General features: G+C 41.0%; 2 protein-coding genes across 2 annotated transcripts in view; one reads left to right on the forward strand and one right to left on the reverse strand.

The window, feature by feature from the left end:
• Positions 1–301: 301 nt before the first annotated feature.
• On the reverse strand, positions 302–2759 carry mc4r (melanocortin 4 receptor). The gene has a single exon (XM_077735596.1). The coding sequence runs from the start codon at positions 2409–2411 to the stop codon at positions 1464–1466; it is 948 nt and encodes a 315-aa protein (XP_077591722.1). The 5' UTR covers positions 2412–2759; the 3' UTR covers positions 302–1463.
• An 8316-nt stretch (positions 2760–11075) lies between these two features.
• Positions 11076–19632, forward strand: part of drosha (drosha ribonuclease III) — a 68332-nt gene continuing 59775 nt past the window's right edge. The window contains exons 1-12 of the mRNA XM_077735479.1: positions 11076–11253; positions 11566–12427; positions 13175–13451; positions 13618–13759; positions 14009–14169; positions 14244–14324; positions 15086–15172; positions 15256–15342; positions 16526–16597; positions 16842–16923; positions 17587–17661; positions 18280–18449. Of these exons, the coding sequence (XP_077591605.1) occupies positions 11568–12427; positions 13175–13451; positions 13618–13759; positions 14009–14169; positions 14244–14324; positions 15086–15172; positions 15256–15342; positions 16526–16597; positions 16842–16923; positions 17587–17661; positions 18280–18449 (2094 nt within the window). The 5' untranslated portion in view covers positions 11076–11253; positions 11566–11567. The remainder of the gene's footprint in view (positions 11254–11565; positions 12428–13174; positions 13452–13617; positions 13760–14008; positions 14170–14243; positions 14325–15085; positions 15173–15255; positions 15343–16525; positions 16598–16841; positions 16924–17586; positions 17662–18279; positions 18450–19632) is intronic.

The raw sequence follows: 19632 nt of genomic DNA on the forward strand, positions 1-19632 counted from the left end.
ATCTTTTTGAGGTGAAAGTTAATTCATTTTTCTGTAGAATTGTTCGTCTATCTCAATCACTTCAAACGGATAAAATCCACCTTTATTGATTCAGCATTTGTTCCCCAAACGAGCGCAATCAATTCCAATAGAACAGAGATAATCCCATCCTTATTTTTTTTCATTAATATTTGATATGGCCAGCCTTGGCCGCTAACGACTTCATTTATTTTCTTCATCACGCGCCAAACAGACGCCTCTGGTGTACCCAAACACAGCAAAAAAAATGCTTTGGATATTAATCTCCACCTAAACAAATGGGACATATTTCCAGGAGTTTTATTCAACTTTTTGGCAGAGCAATATTCATCACAGTGAACAAGAAAAATAGCAAATAAAACAATGATTTGCAACACAGTTTTAGTCTTTGTCCAAGTCAAAAATAGTTCAGCAAGTCTCTTGTATCCTTTGAAATGTCATTGTTTCTTAAGAAGTAATCTTTATTACAGGTGAAGTTTATCAGCAATACTTGCGCACAGCGAGGACAGTAACCATAGCGACTGTTGCGCTGAAAATAAACACCGAGCCAAGAACGCACGGACGGCGACAACAAATAATTAACACATTACAGTTTTCGTCAAAGCATATTGAGGATTATACGTACACTTGGATGGAAATCTCCCGTTGAAAACCCCATAAATTAAAGACAAACTTCGGGTTGGTCCCAAAAATCGAATTTTGGAGTCCCCCAAAACTCTGGCGTACTTTGAACTTTTAGTTTAAGGCATTGGAACCTTCCAAAATTTCATTTTTGTGCCCAAAACAATTCGAGATGGACCATTAATTAGGATTTACAATTTAGAGTGTCCCAGAGAAAACCCACGAAGGTCCAGGAAGAACATGTAACACCCTGGATTTGAACCCTGTACCCCTGAACTATGAGGTCAACATGCTAACCACTCAACAACCCCAATTTGATCACAAAATATTTCATCTTTTAATGATAATCATTTGCTATTGAAATATATTCCATTAAATTCAGTTTGAAGAATATATTGAAACTCAACTAAAAAGGGAACTTGATTAAAAATACTATGAATATTTTGTAGGGGATTTTTTGAGGTTCCCCATGAGTTACTGTGATTTTTTTTTCAGTTATCCTGTTCTGGTGGGCTCCCATTTTCTGTCAATTGGACCCCGAGACACCCAGCCGAATGGGACAGGGTGTCCCTTAGAGATTCGTCCAGGTACTCCCAGTCAAGAGGAACAGGGTGTGGCCTAAGGGTTGAAACCTCTCGTGGTCAATGCCTGAAATATTTTTAAACATGAGTGTGTACTAATCTAAATAACATTTAATATCATATACAAAATACAGTAGCATACATCTCTGAATATTTCTCTCTTTCTCCATTCCAGTCCAGTCTAAGAAGATCTCCCCGAAGGTCTCTCTGACGCACTCTGGATTTTTTTACCTCCCACCCACTTCACACATAAGCCAATGCATGCAAGCAGCAGAAGATCTCCCTGAAGGTCTTCCTCATCTCCTGACTGCGGAAGGCGTAGATGATGGGATCGATGACGGAGTTACACATGATGAGAATAAGGTACATATTGAAGTGAGACATAAAGCAGGTGCAGTAAGGGTTGCGTGGGCAGCTTATCATTAAGATGAGATGTAGGAAGAAGGGCGCCCAGCATACTACGAAAACCCCCAGCAGGATAGTAAGCGTAACGGCGCCCTTCATATTGGCCCTCTGCTGGCGTACGGGCGCCCGGCCGGGTAAGGCGGCGATGCGTTTCATGTGGAGGCGGGCCAACAGGAACATGTGCACATAAAGCGATGCCATGAGCGCCAACATGGTGAAGAAAACACCAATCAGACACACCAGAACGGCGGTGCTCTCCGAGTAGACGATGAAAAGCACGCCGGAGCAGACGCAGCCGCTCCAGATGGCGCCGATAACCAGAGCCGCCCGGCGTAGGGTCACCACGTTGTGGTAGCGTAGGGCGTAGAAGATAGTGATGTAGCGGTCCACGGCGATGGCTAACAAGCTACAGATGGAGGCTAGTAGCGAGCTGCAGATCATGGAGTCAAAGACGTTGTCCATGCTCTTGAGGAGCCTCGCCGGTACGCCCAGGGCGCCGCCGTCCATCAGCGCGATGACTACCGTCTCCGAGGCGTTGGAGGCGCTCACCAGCATGTCGGCTACCGCCAGGCTGCAGATGAAGAAGTACATAGGCGAGTGTAGGTTCCGGTTTTTAACTACCGCTACCACTACCAGGATGTTCTCCAACAGGCTGACCACGCCCAGGGTGAGGAAGACCTCGCTGGAGATGAGGAGTTGTTCGTAACAGCCCGTCGGCGCCGCCGAAGAGTCCCGCTCGGGGCCCCGGCTCCCGTTGCGTTGGCCCGGGGGGCCCGTGGCGTTCATGCTGCTTCCCAACTCTCGTCCATGTCCTCTTTTACCGAGTGAGGTGAGTTGATGGGAAGGCTGAGGATTGTCCTTCCTCCCTCCCCTTTTGCTCGCTCTGATATACGCCCGTTTAGCGCACACGCCTTGCCACACTAACCGCCACGCTTCTCTTTTTTCCAATTGGCTGGTGGTGAGGCGGGAGGGTGATGGTGAATGAAAAGATTGGCATTCTCATTTCAATGTGGCGCAGAACTGTTCCCCTTGAAGCCTTGGGAAGTATTAACAAACACACCTCAGACTTCCTAATGATGCATTGAAGGTTGTGCGGGGGCTGGATAAAAAAAAATGTGACCGCTACCAGAGTTTTAAAGAGCCTCGAGAGAGAGGGTAGTTTTCTTAGTCTAACAGCCAGGCTTTAAGATGATTGGTCAAGAGGTTCAGAGATGGGAATTGCTATTGACTTACTTTCAGGTGTAAAGAGAGGGAACTACACATTCACCTCTAGAGCCAGCTTGTAGATTTTGGCCCCCAAAAAAGGAAAAATATATTATCTTCCCATAATAGTTGATGGAAAATAAATGTTGAGGTAATAATTAATAATAATAAAGGTTCAAAGATGGGAATTGCTGTTGAATTACTTCCAGGTATGAAGAGAGGGAGCTACACATTCACTTCTAGAGCCAGCTTGGAGATTTTGGTCCCCAAAATGGCAGAAAAATAGGAGTAAAATATTATTTTCCGACAATAGTTGATAGGGAAATAAATGTTGACAGAATAATAAATAATTATAAATAAGTTTGATTGTGAAAATCATCAATTAAAGTCAAATAAATGGATAAAGTGAGATTGAAGGACAGAATTAGTCATGATTTTAGCTGGGATCGACTCCGGCAAACCCTTGTGAGGATAAGCTATTCCGAAAATGAATGAATGAATATTATTTCATGAGTTAAGTTTTGGATATGACAAAACTGATGACTAAATTCTACCCACAAATTAGTCATAAGAGATGCAAATTTAATAATAATTTGGACCCACAGTCGAATCCAGATGACTCAAGGGCGGATGCTGAATTTTTTGCCGGATTCCGCACCATGGCTTTTATGTGGGTAAATAGAGGCGGCAAAGAACTGGAAAACAACGGCGTTGGTTAGAGAGCGCAGTGGGCAAATCACCTGACGGCTTAATAATTATTCGCGGCACAACTACAGCCCCCGACTTGTCTGCGGGCAGATGTGAGGCGATCTGCAGTCTCCACGGCACCCCGCCGCCATCTCATGACTCACCCGCGGCTCGTTTCCATCAACGTGGGTTACATAAAGAAAGCTAACAGCTCTGGGTGGCTTTTGGCCCGTCGGATACGGAGAAATTGGCCATTTTAATTCAGGGCCACCGCCCGCCATTTTTCGCTTAACATTTTTTGCATGTATAACATTTTCAAGTTGGCATTTTGGCCAGATGGATGTAGAGTTGTAAAATTGTAAGCGGAGTTTCGGTAAATGCAAATGACTCGCTGTAAAACACCGGTGCCAAAGTGGTAGCCCGAGAGGGGGGGGGGCACGTCTGGGCTGCCACATTGTTATGTGGGCTCTGCAAAAGTCAGTTATGAATTGGATTAGATTCAGATTTGGATTCAGATTTGGATTCAGATTTAGATTCAGATTTTATTCAGATTTTGATTCAGATTTGATTTAGATCTAGATTCAGATTTTGATTCAGATTTGATTTAGATCTAGATTCAGATTTTGATTCAGATTTGATTTAGATCTAGATTCAGATTTTATTCAGATTTTGATTGAGATTTGATTTAGATCTAGATTCAGATTTAGATTCAGATTTAGATTCAGATTTAGATTGGATTTTGATTGGATTTTGATTTACATTTAGATTTAGACTTAGATTCAGATTGATTTAGTATTAGATTTTGTTTTTTGGTTTAGATTTTGTTTTAGATTTAGTTTTTTGTTTTAGATATAGTTTTAATTTAAGTTTTAGATTTACTTTAGATTTAATTTAGATTTAGTTTTAGATTTATATTGCTTCAGATTTAGATTCATATATATATATATTCTTTGCTATAGATTTAGATTAGAATAACACATGCCTTCATCTTTGTCATCTTTTAGGATATCAATGTCCAAAAACTTTGCAAATATCTTTTAAAACTAAATATTACTTGTCTTTCCATTCCGTTGTTCTACTTAGCCAATGATGGATGACTTCCAGCTCCTTCCAATGAAAATAGATTGGACGTCTAAGGCGGTCAATGTTTTCCAAAGAGTTACAAAGAGTGTGTATGTGTGTGTGTGTGAGTGTGTGTGTGTTTCTTGAGGGCGCTGTAGTCAGTCACCATGGCAACGCAGCGCAACATCACATTAAAAGAAAACCTTGAGTGGGACTCCCATTTTACACAATTCCCATTCTGATAGCATTTCTACTCTTTTCACATCTCGCAAGTCATTAGCCGCCATCAATGCTTCTTAATTAGCCTGTCAGCATCAAGCTAATCACTAAACTAATAAAGTATTTATTTTACAAAAATGCCTACTGCATGTTACTTTGATTAACTTTTTTTCAAAACAACCACAAGCGACTTTAGTTTAATTAATTACTCTTACACGGTAACACACTCATAATTAGCACCCTTTTTTTGACATATAAAGTAAACGAGTCCCTAAAAATGTTGAGTCATTTAACGGTAATACATTAACGAGTCATTTTTTGGGATATAGCAATGAATATTTTACCAGATATTAAATCAAGCCTCCAATTTAGATGGAACATTTTCTTCTAAAAATCAGCTAATGGAATTTAGCATTCATTTTTTCAATGTCGTCAATTTATTATGAAAAGAATGACTTGGTTATTTTCACAAGGTTTATTTTGTAAATCTCTTGTCACCTCGATAAACTTTTAAATATAAATTTCCTACTTTTTAACGATTGACATCAACACCAATTTAAAATCTGTGTCCAGGTGACAAACAACTATTAGCCATGGAGTTCTAAGCTAGCTTTTTAAATTGAAGAGTTTTAACGAGGCGTCCTAATCTCCACTTGACAGCAGTTAGCAGGGCGCTACAAAAAATGCAATCCCGAGTCGTTTTCAGGTTAAAACGCGGGTGCGTTTAGCATAACAATCGTGTAGCGGTGGCGGGATAATGCATTTGAAGGAGGCCAGACAGTCAGCCAAAGCATCATTAGCGCTGGATAAACATGCTTACATCACCGTATTATTGGCGACGTGGCGGGGGTGAAGTAGCGGGACGTGATGGAGACAAACGCTGTCAAATGGAAAATGTTGACCTGCGGGTGGCGCATCGCTAAGTAATGTCGGGGATGCGAATACAAGCTAAATGCTTGGTTTGAGCTTGCTCAATTTGGAGCGTTTTGATGTTAGCCTGTCGGGTTAGCGTGACCAATGAGAGATGCTAATTATTAAAGTTTATATTTGTTGGGTAAAGTTAGCCTTGAAAAACCAATGTGGCCCTTCTTTAATTAGATTTTTAAAAGTTTTTATTCATTTTTTAATTCATTTTCTGTTTTTCTCTATCCTCACTAGGCACACAGGGGGTGCTGGAGCCTTTCCCTGCTGACTTCGATGTGGGACAACACCCTGAATTGGTGGCATAGCCAATCATACGGCAAAAAAAGACAAACAACCAATCATAGGTAAGATAAATTTATATAATCCAACTCACCTTTTATTCACGTTTTTGGAATATGGGGGTTAAACTGGAGTACCCAGAGAGAACCCACATGGTTCTGGGGGCAGAACATGCAATCTCCACACTGGTAGACCAACCTGGATTCGAACCCAAGACCCCAAAGCTGCGAGACCGCCACGTTAACCACTTACCCACCGAGACATGGATGTTTTTTATGTTTTAAAAACAAACTAGATAGTTTTTGTGTCAAAAATAGTTTGGGAATTGATGTTTTCTGTCAAATTCCAATACTTTTTGGCCCTGATTTAGCTTCATAACGCTTGGAGTGACAATAGCTTTCAAATTGAAGGTTTTTTTGGTACCAATTGAGGACAAAATGCTTTCTGCTATTTTGTTCAACTCTAACAAATCCAATGGAGTTCATTTTCTACCACTTCACTCAAAAAGTAGACTCGGTCATAATCGGCAGATGCCAATGAAGGAACATGGTGAACAGAAAGAAATGATCTTGACATTTTAACGGGTTTTTTTCAAAGCCATTAGTCACTTTTCCTTCTTCCCCAACTCCAATTACCGTCAATTGCCGTTAAAAAAAAAAAAAGTGGCCATGTTGCCTGCCGTTAGTCCTGGAGTCGTTACACAATTTAACATTATAACATAAAGCGGCAATAATGCCCAGAACAAACAGATAAAACATTCAAATCAGTTTTAAACGTAAACAAATAAAAAATAATAATCTCAGTTGCAATTGTTGGGGAAAATAACTCGACTTTTGGCAACTTTTGTATTAATAAGTGTTATTGTTTGCCCGATTTATGGTTTTTATATACAAATAAATACATAAAGAGTTCACAAAGTACTACAATTTATGGCCAAAAAGTTTATTATGTTACTTTTTATATTAGGATGAATTTTATTGTTATTTTTTCAAATGATAAAAAGAGAATGTTTAGTTTTTTTACCTTTTAAAATGTTTTTTTTAATATATTAGCATAGTTTTATTATAGATATATGCAATTAGATATTATTATAGAATAAAATAGTAATGAAAATATAATTAAACTCATTATTATCTGTTATTTTTAAAATGTTAAAAAGAGAACTTTTTTGTTTTTATGGGCAATTAAAAAAGTCAATTTAAATAAATAAAAAACATTTTCTATCTATAATAATATTATAGATTAAATTAATTGAATCTAATTATAAAATAAAATAGTAATAATTATTTAAAATAATATTATACAAGTTTTTTTCTCCCACATTTAACAAAAAATAATTTAAATATATTTAAAAAAATATATTACCCCTAGTTATATGAAATAAGTAATTGTAAAATAAAATAAGAATAAAAATATGATATAATAATATAAAATTGAACTCATTCAATGTGATTTTAAAGAGAATATTTATTTTTTTCCATTAAAAAGTCCCTAAAAAATAAAAATATTTATATAAATTAGTAGAGTATATTAAATTGGTCTAATAATATGATATAGATATAAAGTCCAACTTGCCCTTTTTTGCCTAAAAACAGAGCTAAAACCAAGTGGGCTATCTAGTTTTTCTTCTCCTCTTCTGGACTGACGTCCTCTCCCCAAAAAAATAAATGAAATTTATTTCCTTTCATGGTCTCAGCGGCGGCGAATAATGTGATCAAAGGCGTGCCGGGCTTTGAAAATGACTCATTTCTGCCACTTTGCTCTTATTTGTCGCCAGCTTTACGTGGCTTTACTTCCAGCTCTCATGAGATTGGTCGCCATGAACGGCCACTTAAAGCTACGACACGACCAGGGACAACATTGAGGACATCAAAAAACACTTTGTGTTGACGCCATTGTTGTTTTTTGGGGGAAAACTGCGAAATCAGAACAGAAACGAATGGCTTTTTGTGAAATATTATTTTTTAGCATGGTATGATTTAACTCGGATTTCCATCAGCGGCTGAAAAAACCCCATTTTGACCTGATCTTATTCTTTCCATGAGCTCAGCGCCATTTTCAAGTGTCATAGAAGATGATTGAAGCGTAGGAAGGAGATTGAAATTCAGCCATTTTGCTGATGAAAATCCCACAAGAAGAAGAAAGACGCTCTTATTTTGATGAGATTTTTTTTAGCAAATACAAGTCTTTCTCGTTCAGAAACGTTCATTTAGCCAAGATTTTGATCTACATCGGGATCGGCCAGAAAATGTCGCCACGTTGCCAACAAATTCCGTAAATATCATTCCTCTATTTAACATACTTGAAAAATTCCAAGTGTTGTACTTCTAATTTTCTTTACTAAGTTTTTGATGGACTTTTTAGACCATTTTTTAACTTCTACTCGACAAATATGCAATAATAATTGCGAATATTTTTGCCCATGTTGTCAAATTTGGGTCAAAATTTGACACTCACATCATTAATTGAGTTTTTTTGGTTTGTTTTCCAACTTTTTGGTGCGAATTAAACCAACTAATAGTCAAAAACCTTTAATTGTAGACATTGCCAGACTCGTACTTATACAATTATGATAAATTATTGGTTTAAGAACTTTTTTTTGGTTAGAATCTTGGGTTAGATTGACAAACTGGCAAAGTGTGGGCCGGATTTCAGTTTAATTCATTTAATAAGGCACATATGAATGAACATAGATATGTAAATATGTAAGATTGTAGCCAATGACTAATTTCCATCTTGAGTCCCTTGTGTAGGTTGAACATAAACGATGACACACAATTTTTAGACAGTGTCGTCATGGCAATTTTGTTAACCTAACAACCAGGCTTTAACCTGATTGGCCAAGAGATTCTGACATATATGAATTGCAATTACATTCCAGGTATGAAGATGGAAGATGTTTTAGCTAATCTAGCACTCACTACACAGTCACCTATGGAGCCAGCAGCCATTGTTGACGTCTTGGATTTTTTTGCTACAAAAACTTGCCGTGGAGGAGGAGCTTGATCTTGGAAGATTTTCTAAATTAAGGTGGGATATTTAACAGTATTATTCAAGTTCAGGCATTTGTATTTTTTATAAATATATGACAGTTTTTTGGCTTTCTGTCCAATACTTTAAAAATTTTCCTTATACATTCTTTCAATTGTTTTTAGTGTTGTTTTTTGCAGGTTTTCCACCAATTTTGACAACTTTTACACATATTTCCAGACCCGCTAATCTTTGCTAACCTCCCACCCTAGTTAGCATGTAGCCTACTGCTACATCTTTCCTCAATTTGAATCAACTCGTTTATACACTCCAACTAATCCATCAAAACTAATTAGCCGTACAGCTAACGCATCTTGCCCTCACATTCCGCAACAACGCCATGAAATTTATTAGCCTCGAATGGGCGCCAATCCATAGGTCAACACCCGATCACTGGGTCAATCTTGCCAATAACGGCGAGAGCTAGCTTCAGCGTTAGCCAATAAATTCTTGGCAGGGCTCAGACACATTTTGATAAATTTTTAAAACGCCCCAAGACACGTCAAGCATTCTTTCAGACTTGCATTTCTTGTGTTTTTTCCTACGCACGATAACCTTGAGCATGGCGGACATATTTGGCGCTTGATGATGGATTTTTTTTATCAATGCGCATCATGACCAGATGCATTTTTTTTTCCCCAAGCTCCCTGACCCTTGTTTTTTGATGAATCTCATTTCCTTTCTGCAGCACTCCGACCGAGGGAAACAGCTGCAACATGTTCCCGAGCTAAACGATGACGCCGTTCGTCCATATTTTAAGATTCTCCACGAAAGAAAGCATAAAAGACGATTAAAGGAGGACAGAAAATGGAGAATCTCGACTCTACGTGGACTGGAACTCTGGCGGAGGTGAACTTTTTACTCCCCAAATGTAGTTTTAGTCGTGGCTGTCAGAATAGTGCAAATAAAAGAATTGAAAAGTATTATTTCCATTCCAAAACAAACCGATTTCTTCCTACTCTTGTTCAGACCTTGACATGTTTTTGTCTACAGTTTTATTATTATTAAACCGCTCAAAACATGGTGAAGACTCCAATGTCCTTATTGGTAGAAAACATATTTTTATAAAAATTTTCAAGTAGAGGGGTTTCAAACAGGCGGCTCCCGGGTCAAAAACTTTACTTTATCATATTCTATATGAAATATAATGACGTATTGTACTATTACAAGAATCAAATCTTAATACTTTGAGGTTAAAGTCATTTTATATCTTATTTTTATGTCTCTGGGATAGGCTCCGGCACCCTTACTGATGATAAAGCGTTTCAGAAAATGTATTAAATAAAAAAATTCAAATATGATGACCATTGTACTATTACAAAAATAAAGTCTTAATACCTTGAGGTTAAAGTCATCTTATAGCTTATTTTTATGTCTCTGGAATAGGCTCCGGCACCCCTACTGAGTATAAAGCGCTTCAGAAAATGAATGAATAAGGTTTTAATTGTTTTTTTTTTTGTGTTTGTGTCTCTTTGATACTCAGAGTGGAAGATTTTTGCTCTTTGTGTCTAACTAGTTTGCCACTCCTGCTTTAGCTTGTTTATTTTTATATAAACAAGTGCAGCAGGGCCAGGGGCCGCAAACAGGATGAGGAGGGGGCACCTGGTCAGATAAATCGATAAGGTGGAAGCATGGGGAGTCTAATATAGAGTACACGGAAATCGGTTTGTCAAGACTTGAGTTTGACGTGATGCAGCAAATGAACTCAGTTGAGTGTCTGCAGTTGCCACGGTAACGCAGCTTCACTTTGTATTTGTATTCTGCTGCCGTCTGGCGGACACTGAGTGAAGTGCAGCCACGTTGGAAGACGTTATTATATATTAAAGTTATTGTTTTTTAGGAGTGAGTTTTCCTAAATAATTGTGTTTATCATTTGTATCGATTTGATAAACATTATTTATTCTATTTACGTATTTTAATAATTGAAGTACATGGGAAGAATTGTAGTTCTTCACGCAGTTCTTCACGCAAGATGACGCGCGAGAAACCGGAACAGGAAATGACTGCTCAGAGAAGGCCTCTGATTGGTGCAATTGTATTCCGCAAAAATGTCCGACCGGGAAACACGGACTACCCGGCGTTTTGTTTGTAAATCGATGGCGTCCTCATGCTAGCAATCGTCGTCAAATCCTGCAAGATTTCACCCGATCCGCACGATTTTAATGTAATCTCTTTAGTATTTTGCGAGGGGCGTGCAGCGAATCTGCTCCGTTGTGTATTGCAGGTAAAGTGTTCGAATCAGATTCGCGTATCCTTCGTTCGGTTAGCGGCTAACAAGCTAACCGACTCCGAAGCTCACAGTTGTAAATGAGCATCATCGCTGTCAAAAATTGGAATAAACTTCACTTATATTTAATCGCGACATGGTAATATTAACAAATATATTTTTTAACCGCATTTTAATGTTGGCGATCTTCCATCAGCTGACAATGGGCATTCATTAGTTCTGCGCACGCCTGTCATTAATGCCGTGTGTAGTCACGTGATTCATCTCCATCTCCGTTGATTCTTACATGATTTGTTGTTTACATTCCAGCCATGTCTTACAACCAAGGCGATCACAGGGGAGGAATTGAACCTTCCCAAAACTACCGGACCCCCAACATAAGACTCCCACCCCCTCAATCTGTCGCCCCTCCATACCATTATGACTCGCCATCCTCATCCACGCCCACCTACCACGGGACCAGCAGCTTCATTCCACAGCATCCCGATTTCATGTCATTCCCACCACCTCCCCCGCCGGCGCCACTTCCGACCCCCAGCTCTCTCCACCCCTGTCCGGCTCGCCCTTCTTTCGCCCAGCTACCCGTGCACGGCTTTCCCGACCCCCCACCCAATTTCCCGCCTCCCCCCTTGCCGGGCGCCATCCCATCACAAATGCCCCCAAACGCCTACCACCCATACATGGTACCCCCACCACCCTTACAGCACCCCACCATTCCCCCTCCGATGCCATCCCAATCCATGACCTACCCCCCTCCTTACCACATGGGCTACCCTCCGCCCCCACACCCTCCGTTCCCGCCCCCCGCCTTCCGCCCGGGATACCCCCAAAACCCCGGCGCCTTCAAACCCGAGCCGAACTTCCACAACCGAGACCAGTACAAGTACGACAAACCCGGCGACGGGGTCCGGCGCTCCCCCGATCGCGGATATCACCCCGAAGATCACCGCAAGAGGGGTTACGGCGGGCACGGGGACCGGCACGGCGACCGCAGGGACCGCGGGAAGAGTCCGGACCGGCGCGGCAGGACCGAAGGCAGGTACAGGTCCGAGTACGACAGGGGCCGATCGCCCTCGCACCGGAGCCGAGACCGCAGCAGGGAGCGGTACCGACACCGGGAGAGCCGAAGGTCTCCATCCTCGCCCGATCGACACAGAAAGCGACCTCGCAGGTACCAATCCTTTTTTTGTCTAAATTTCGGGTGCTCGGACGTTTGGTCGCCGGTCTTTTGGTAACAGAGTTTACTGTTGAAACCAGCTCCCAAAATTATATTCATAAAACAGAGTTTAATATCTAAATATCCACTGTTTTCAACAGTACTTAGATATTAAACTCTCTCTTAGATATCTACTGTCACTATAAATATCTACTGTTTTCAACAGTATTTAGATAATAAACTGATGAATATAATTTTGAGAGTTGGTTTCAACAGTACTTAGATATTACACAGTACTTAAATATTAAACAGTACTTAGATATTAAACAGTACTTAGATATTAAACAGTACTTAGATATTAAACAGTACTTAGATATTATACTGTACATATATTTAAAACAGTACTTAGATATTAAACAGTACTTAGATATTAAACAGTACTTAGATATTAAACAGTACTTAGATATTAAACAGTACTTAGATATTAAACAGTACTTAGATATTAAACAGTACTTAGATATTAAACAGTACTTCGATATTAAACAGTACTTCGATATTAAACAGTACTTCGATATTAAACAGTACTTCGATATTAAACAGTACTTAGATATTAAACAGTACTTAGATATTAAACAGTACTTAGATATTAAACAGTACTTAAATATTAAACTCTCTCATGAATATAATTTTGAGAGCTGGCTTCAACAGAAAATTCTCTGTCACCATTTGACGTCCGGTCACTAAATTTCCTCATTTCCGCAGCCGCTCCAGCAGCCGAGACCAAAAGCGAAGCCGCTGGGAAGACGAGCGGGACCGCCGGTCCGAGTGCTCCTCGGCTTCGGGCCGAGACCGAGGCCACTCTTCCGCCCGGGTCAGAGATCCCGAGGAGTGCTCCTCCGTCGGTGGCGGTGGCGAGAGAGAGCGAGGAGAAAGCGAACGAGACAAGGAGGAGGAAGACGAGGACGACATGCTGAAGCCCGCCTGGGTTCGATGCACTCATGCCGAGAACTTTTACTCCAACGACCCCATGGATCAAGTGGTATGTCTTTACTCTCGATACTACGATCAGAAAAGCCGTCAATGTTTGTGAAACCACGACTTGGCTCGTGACAAAAAAAACCTAGTTTGAAACCTCTGATCAACACAATGGACAATTTCTATGATACTTATTAATTTCATTTCTCATGATCTATTTTTCCTTGCAGGGAGATTCCACCGTCGTTGGAACGAGTAAACTACGAGCCCTCTACGAGCGCTTTGAGGACGAATTGGGAAAGAGACAAGCCAGAGCCAAGGAAGTTCGACCCAAGTGGGAACCCCCCAAGACCAAACTGGACGAGGACCCAGGTACGCTAACCCAATATTTCCCAATTTTTTTTTGAAGCTGCAACAATATTCGCATATCAGGTATTCATTCATAACAATTAAGGTCAGACTTTAAAAACAACTCCATTGGAAATTCAACAAAAACAAAGCTCCATAATCTTGCGCCTTATACTCACAAGAATACATTATATTGCAATTTCCTGGTTGGAAAACACAGAGGTAGCCATTCCTGAAACCAAGAGTCGAACTCTACATTCTAATTTTCTTCAGGTAATAGCAGCAGCGAATCAGATTGCGAGTCTGACGAGGAAGAAAGCTCTTGTTCCAGCGGCTCCGACTCGGAATTATTCGACGTCATCGCCGAGATTAAGAGGAAGAAAGCCCACCCGGATCGACTCCATGACGAGTTGTGGTACAACGACCCGGGACAGGTCCGCCTAGCCTCCATTTTTATCCGTTGGGTCCGTTCTGGTCTGGTCTAGTTAACATTTCCATCTTTGTCCAGATGAACGATGGCCCCTTGTGTAAATGTAGCGCCAAGGCTCGGCGCACCGGCATCCGGCACAGTATCTACCCGGGAGAGGAGGTAACAACAACTTTTCTTTATTGCGCTCTTTAGTAGTATTGTTCGTCTTGACATCCGTCTAAGTCGGGAGACCTGTCCCAGGACCTTATTTTGAGAGTCCTGCTCTTGTATGGTGCTCGGATGATTGGTCGCCGGAGAGTTTACTGTTGAAACCAGCTCTAAAAATTATATTCATGAGGGAGAGTTTAATATTGAAGTACTGCTTATTATCTAAGTACTGTTTATTATCTAAGTACTGTTTAATATCTAAGTACTGTCTAATATCTCAGTACTGTCTAATATCTCAGTACTGTCTAATATCTAAGTACTGTTTAATCTCTAAGTACTGTCTAATATCTAAGTACTATCTAGTATCTAAGTACTGTTTGATATCTAAGTACTGTTTGATATCTAAGTACTGTTTAATATCTAAGTACTGTTTAATATCTAAGTACTGTTTAATATCTAAGTACTGTTGAAACCAGCTCTCAAAATTATATTCATGAGAGAGAGTTTAATATCTAAGAGAGTTTATTATCTAAGTACTGTTGAAAACTGTAGATTTTTAGATATTAAACTCTCATGAATATAATTTTGAGAGCTAGTTTCAACAGTACTTTGATATTAAACAGTACTTTGAAATTAAACAGTACTTAGATATTAAACTCTCATGAATATAATTTTGAGAGCTGGTTTCAACAGTACTTCGATATTAAACAGTACTTCGATATTAAACTTTTACTCAACTTCATCCTTAACTTATCTTATTTCTCTTACTTCAGTCCGTCAAAGAATGCCGTGGAATGAACAACAACGCTGGGAAATTGTACCACTACCGAATCACAGTGTCTCCGCCCACCAACTTCCTGGTAAGCCCCTCCTCTTTCTGCCAAAAAATGTAAATATACTCTCCCAATGCACCTAATCCATTTTATTTCTTCTTCACTTTTAGACTGACCGTCCCACTGTAGTGGAATACGACGACCACGAATACCTTTTCGAGGGTTTTTCGGTGTTCTCCCACACGCCTCTCACCAATGTAAGTACACCTGTTTGTCGCCAGGGTAACGCGGCACCCTACCGTTGAACTTCCCGTCGTTTAATTATTGTGTAACAGACGCTTTCAGATGGGAATAATTGTGTAATAAAATGCCTATTAGCTTCTCGGCGCTCCCAAAACATCATTTTGTCGGTTTTTACGCAGCACGGTGTCCTCGTTGGGAAGCTAATTAATTATTTGGGTGGGAAAAAATGGCTTTTTATGCAGCTGGAATGCTCTGAATAAGAGTTATGTTTGTAGTCATTTGGAAATGATGGGAATCAGATTACATTCTGAGATGAGGTTGGCTAATATTGGCGTTTAAATCCCTCGAGTTTTCTGGTTTAATGTTGAAGTTAATTAGATGTCAGTCAAAATAGGCGTTCGATAGGGTTGTCGTGTCAAATAAGAAAGAAAAATGGCCATGTTTTTCAATGGTTGAATTCAGTTTTTGCTACAGATGGCGCCAAATCTACTTGGAGTTGGATTAAAAAATAATTTCATGGGTGCTAGTCTTAAAGTTTTTGCTAAATTTCCTAAGTACTCCTAAAAAAACCCATAAAAATCTATATTATTAATTCAATCAATTTCCCATTTCAAGTCCAAAACAAAATGAGCCTGGTTATATATAAAATCTACCCTTTAAATTAGCATCAAATTCAAAGTATGCTAACAACTTTTTGCCATTCAACACAGATGCTAATGTCTAATTTTCCGGGCTAATTATTTTTTTAACTTTCCATTTACATAACATTTTACAATTCCCCTGATTAATCCTCCTCCAATTCCTACAAACTCTCTAAAAAATTCAAACTTCCACAACCCATCCTGTCTTACTTCCAATTCTACTACGAACCCACCCACCCCCAAACCTTACATTTAACCCCTCCCCTTTTCCCATTTTGGAGTTAAACCCAAGCCAAGTCCGGCATTCAAAACCCACCACACATCCCTCGGGTTAATCTCCCCAAACGGACAAGAAAGACAACGTAAACGGACGAGATTATAGACCCGGCGGGGCCCGGCTTATCTGTTTAGCCATATCGTAGCGGCTTTAAACCAAGCGGCGACGCGGCTCCAAAAGAGTTCCCCGGCAAAGCCGTCACCTCGACCGTTGGGCGGCACGCTAATGAGTGGGCGCCTCTTTTCTTAACGGCGTCCTCTGTTTCTTTCATCATTCTAGATTCCATTGTGCCGGGTGATCCGCTTCAACATAGATTACACCATCCACTTCATAGAGGAAATGGCGCCCGAGGTCAGTGGCCCACTCGTTTTATCTTTCTCTCTTTCTCTTGCCCGTCTTTTTTGTTTTGTTTTTATCTGGGTATGTGTTCCCTGGCCCCGCCCCCCCTCGTACTTTGCTAAGGTGCTAATCCTTTTAGAAAGAGAGGGACGATGGCGTCGATAAAGTGGCTTATGTGATAAAGTCCAAAAGTCAAGTCGGGTGATGGCGGGTCTTTGTCATGACCTCATGAAGTTCTTTTCTTGTTTTTTGGTAGAATTACTGTGTCCGAGGATTGGAGTTGTTGGCCTCGTACCTTTTCCAGGATATTTTGGAGCTGTATGACTGGAATTTGGCAGGTAACCAATGAAACTAATGATTTTTTTTTTTTTACTTTAGTTCAAGGCATATTTTTTAAAGGGGGAGAAAAATTAAATGTCCTAATTTCTGGTGTATTCAGGCTGAAATTTCACAAAAATTATGAGGGGAAAAAACTTCCAAAGGTCATTGGATGGCTGTCAATTGTAGTGAAATGTAGTTATTCCAGTTTAGATGGACTGAATTGACTTGAATTGAATTGACTTCACTTGACTTCAATTGAATTGAATTGAATTGAATGGACTTGAATGGACTTGAATTGACTTCACTTGAATTGACTTCACTTGAATTGACTTCACTTGACTTCACTTGACTTGAATTAACTTGAATTGACTTCAGTTGACTTCATTCAATTCACTTGCATTGACTTAAATTGACTTGAATTGAATGTCAATTAATAATAATAAAAATAAATAAATCTATAATTGTAAATGAGTCAAGAGCTACAAGGATATTGTCAAATCCATAATTTTTGTTTTGCATTGTAAACATGTAAAAAAGATAAATTGAAACCCCCAATTTGGACACTTCTGGTCAAACTCCTCTTCTATACAAAATCATTGAAATTCTCACTTGAATGCAAAGCTGTACTTAACTAATTGTCAGCCATTTTTTGACCATATACTTCCTTGTTTCCCCTCCAGGTTTCGATTCCGAAACCGAAACCGCCGGCTGCCAGCGCTTCCACTTCATGCCTCGTTTTGTTCGATTCCTGCCCGGTGAGCCCCCCCCCCTCCCTCCACTCGTTGTCACCCTCTAGTGGTCAACTTGTCCCAAATTCCCAATCTCTTACCACTCTGGTTCCCCCTTAAAATCCCATCCCAAAACACCATCCATTTTACCTCCATCCCCCTCCCTCATTCCTGGAAAGAGCCGCACTACCCTCCACTAGATGGCGCTAGCGCACCACCGAGCTCTCTCCCGGTCTCCTCCGGGCTAGTTGTTATGGCCGCCGAACCACCTACCCGCCTCTCTCATCAATAAACAATCCCCCCCCCCTACCACCCCTACATCTTCCCCCACTTAGCTGGCCTCTCGCTCGTATATGTTCTTCTTTTCTTTTCTTATTTTTTTTCTGTACAAAAAAAGAAGCAGAGGGCTGCTCCGACGCATTTCTCAGTGTCTTAATGCATTTTCAGTACGCCATCATGTCCATGCGCAAACAGCGTACATATGGACGTCAATCAATGTTGCATGAGTGTCTCACTACTTGACCCATGTACACAGTTGCCAGCGTCCATTTTTCTGCCATCCCTCTCAGTTCAACCGACTCGGACATCCGTGGCAGTTAATAAATGACGGATAGGTGTCTAACAAATCCTTTTTTTACGGCGCAGATGGTGGTAAGGAAGTGCTATCCATGCACCAGGTGCTGCTTTACCTCCTGCGCAGCAGCAAGCCGCTGGTCCCCGAGGAAGAGATCGCCGACATGCTGCAGTGGGAGGAGCTAGAATGGCAGAAGTACGCCGAGGAGTGCAAGGGCATGATCGTCACCAACCCGGGCTCGGTGAGCTTTTTTTTTTTTTTCCTTTTCTTCTTTTCTTCCTCCCTGCTATTCGAAAGCTATTATCCGCAAGGGCGTCAAAGTCATTTTTGTGGTTTGGGGTGGGGTGGTTGAGTGGTTAGCGCATTAGACTCACTGTGGGGGTCCTGGGTTCAAATCCAAGTCAGTCCAACTAAGTGGAGTTTGCATGTTCTCCTTGGGTCAGTGGGGGTTTTCTAAGGGTACTCTGGTTTACTCCAAGGTTCCAAAAACATACATCGTAGCCCGTGACTGGACGTTTGGTCGCCGGTCAAATGTTGACTAGAGTTTACTATTGAAACCAGCACTCAAAATTATATTCATGAGTTTAATATCTAAACATATACTGTTTTCAACAGTACTTAGATATTAAACTCTCATGAATATAATTTTGAGAGCTGATTTCAACAGTAAACTCTGTCATAATGTCAAACGTCCGGGCGACCAATCGTCCAGGCGACCAATCGTCCAGGCGACCAATCGTCCAGGCGACCAATCGCCCAGGCGACAAAACGTCCGGGCGACCAAACGTCCGGGCGACCAAACGTCCGGGCGACCAAACGTCCGGGCGACCAAACGTCCGGGTGACCAAACGTCCGGGAGACCAAATGTCCGGGCGACCAAATGTCCGGGCGATCAAATGTCCGGGCGACCAAACGTTCGGGTGACCAAACGTCCGATTACTGGCCCCAGCATCCCCCTATGACCCTAGTGAGGATAAAACGGTCCAGAAAATGAGATGAGATAAAAATTGTAGTGTAGAGGGTTAAACTAAGCCACCTTCATCAATCGATTCCGGAATTGGCGGCTTTTCTGATCGGCAACGCGCACTTTGTAGGCTCTGGTTGCGGGTCATTGCGACCGGGTGAAGGTGAAACGCCGTCACGGCCCGGCGGAAAGCGCCGCACGCCACTGACCTTTGGCGAGCGTGACTTATTGAGGCGCCGCCTCCCTCCACCAGCGCCAAACGGTCGTCGAGGGGGGGGGACCTAGCGCTTCCACTAGGAGGGAAGGCAGCCAATGAGACGACGGGAGGAGAGGAGGAAGAAAAATTCACTCGAAAGAATATCATTCAAATATACCGACATTTTTTGAAGGTGTCATTATTGTTATTATTTTCCACGTTTCCATTCGCTTGGCAAGATTGGAGGTGGAATAACCTCGCTGA

This window comes from Stigmatopora nigra, chromosome 16, assembly GCF_051989575.1.
Source record: "Stigmatopora nigra isolate UIUO_SnigA chromosome 16, RoL_Snig_1.1, whole genome shotgun sequence".
NCBI classification, from domain to species: domain Eukaryota; kingdom Metazoa; phylum Chordata; class Actinopteri; order Syngnathiformes; family Syngnathidae; genus Stigmatopora; species Stigmatopora nigra.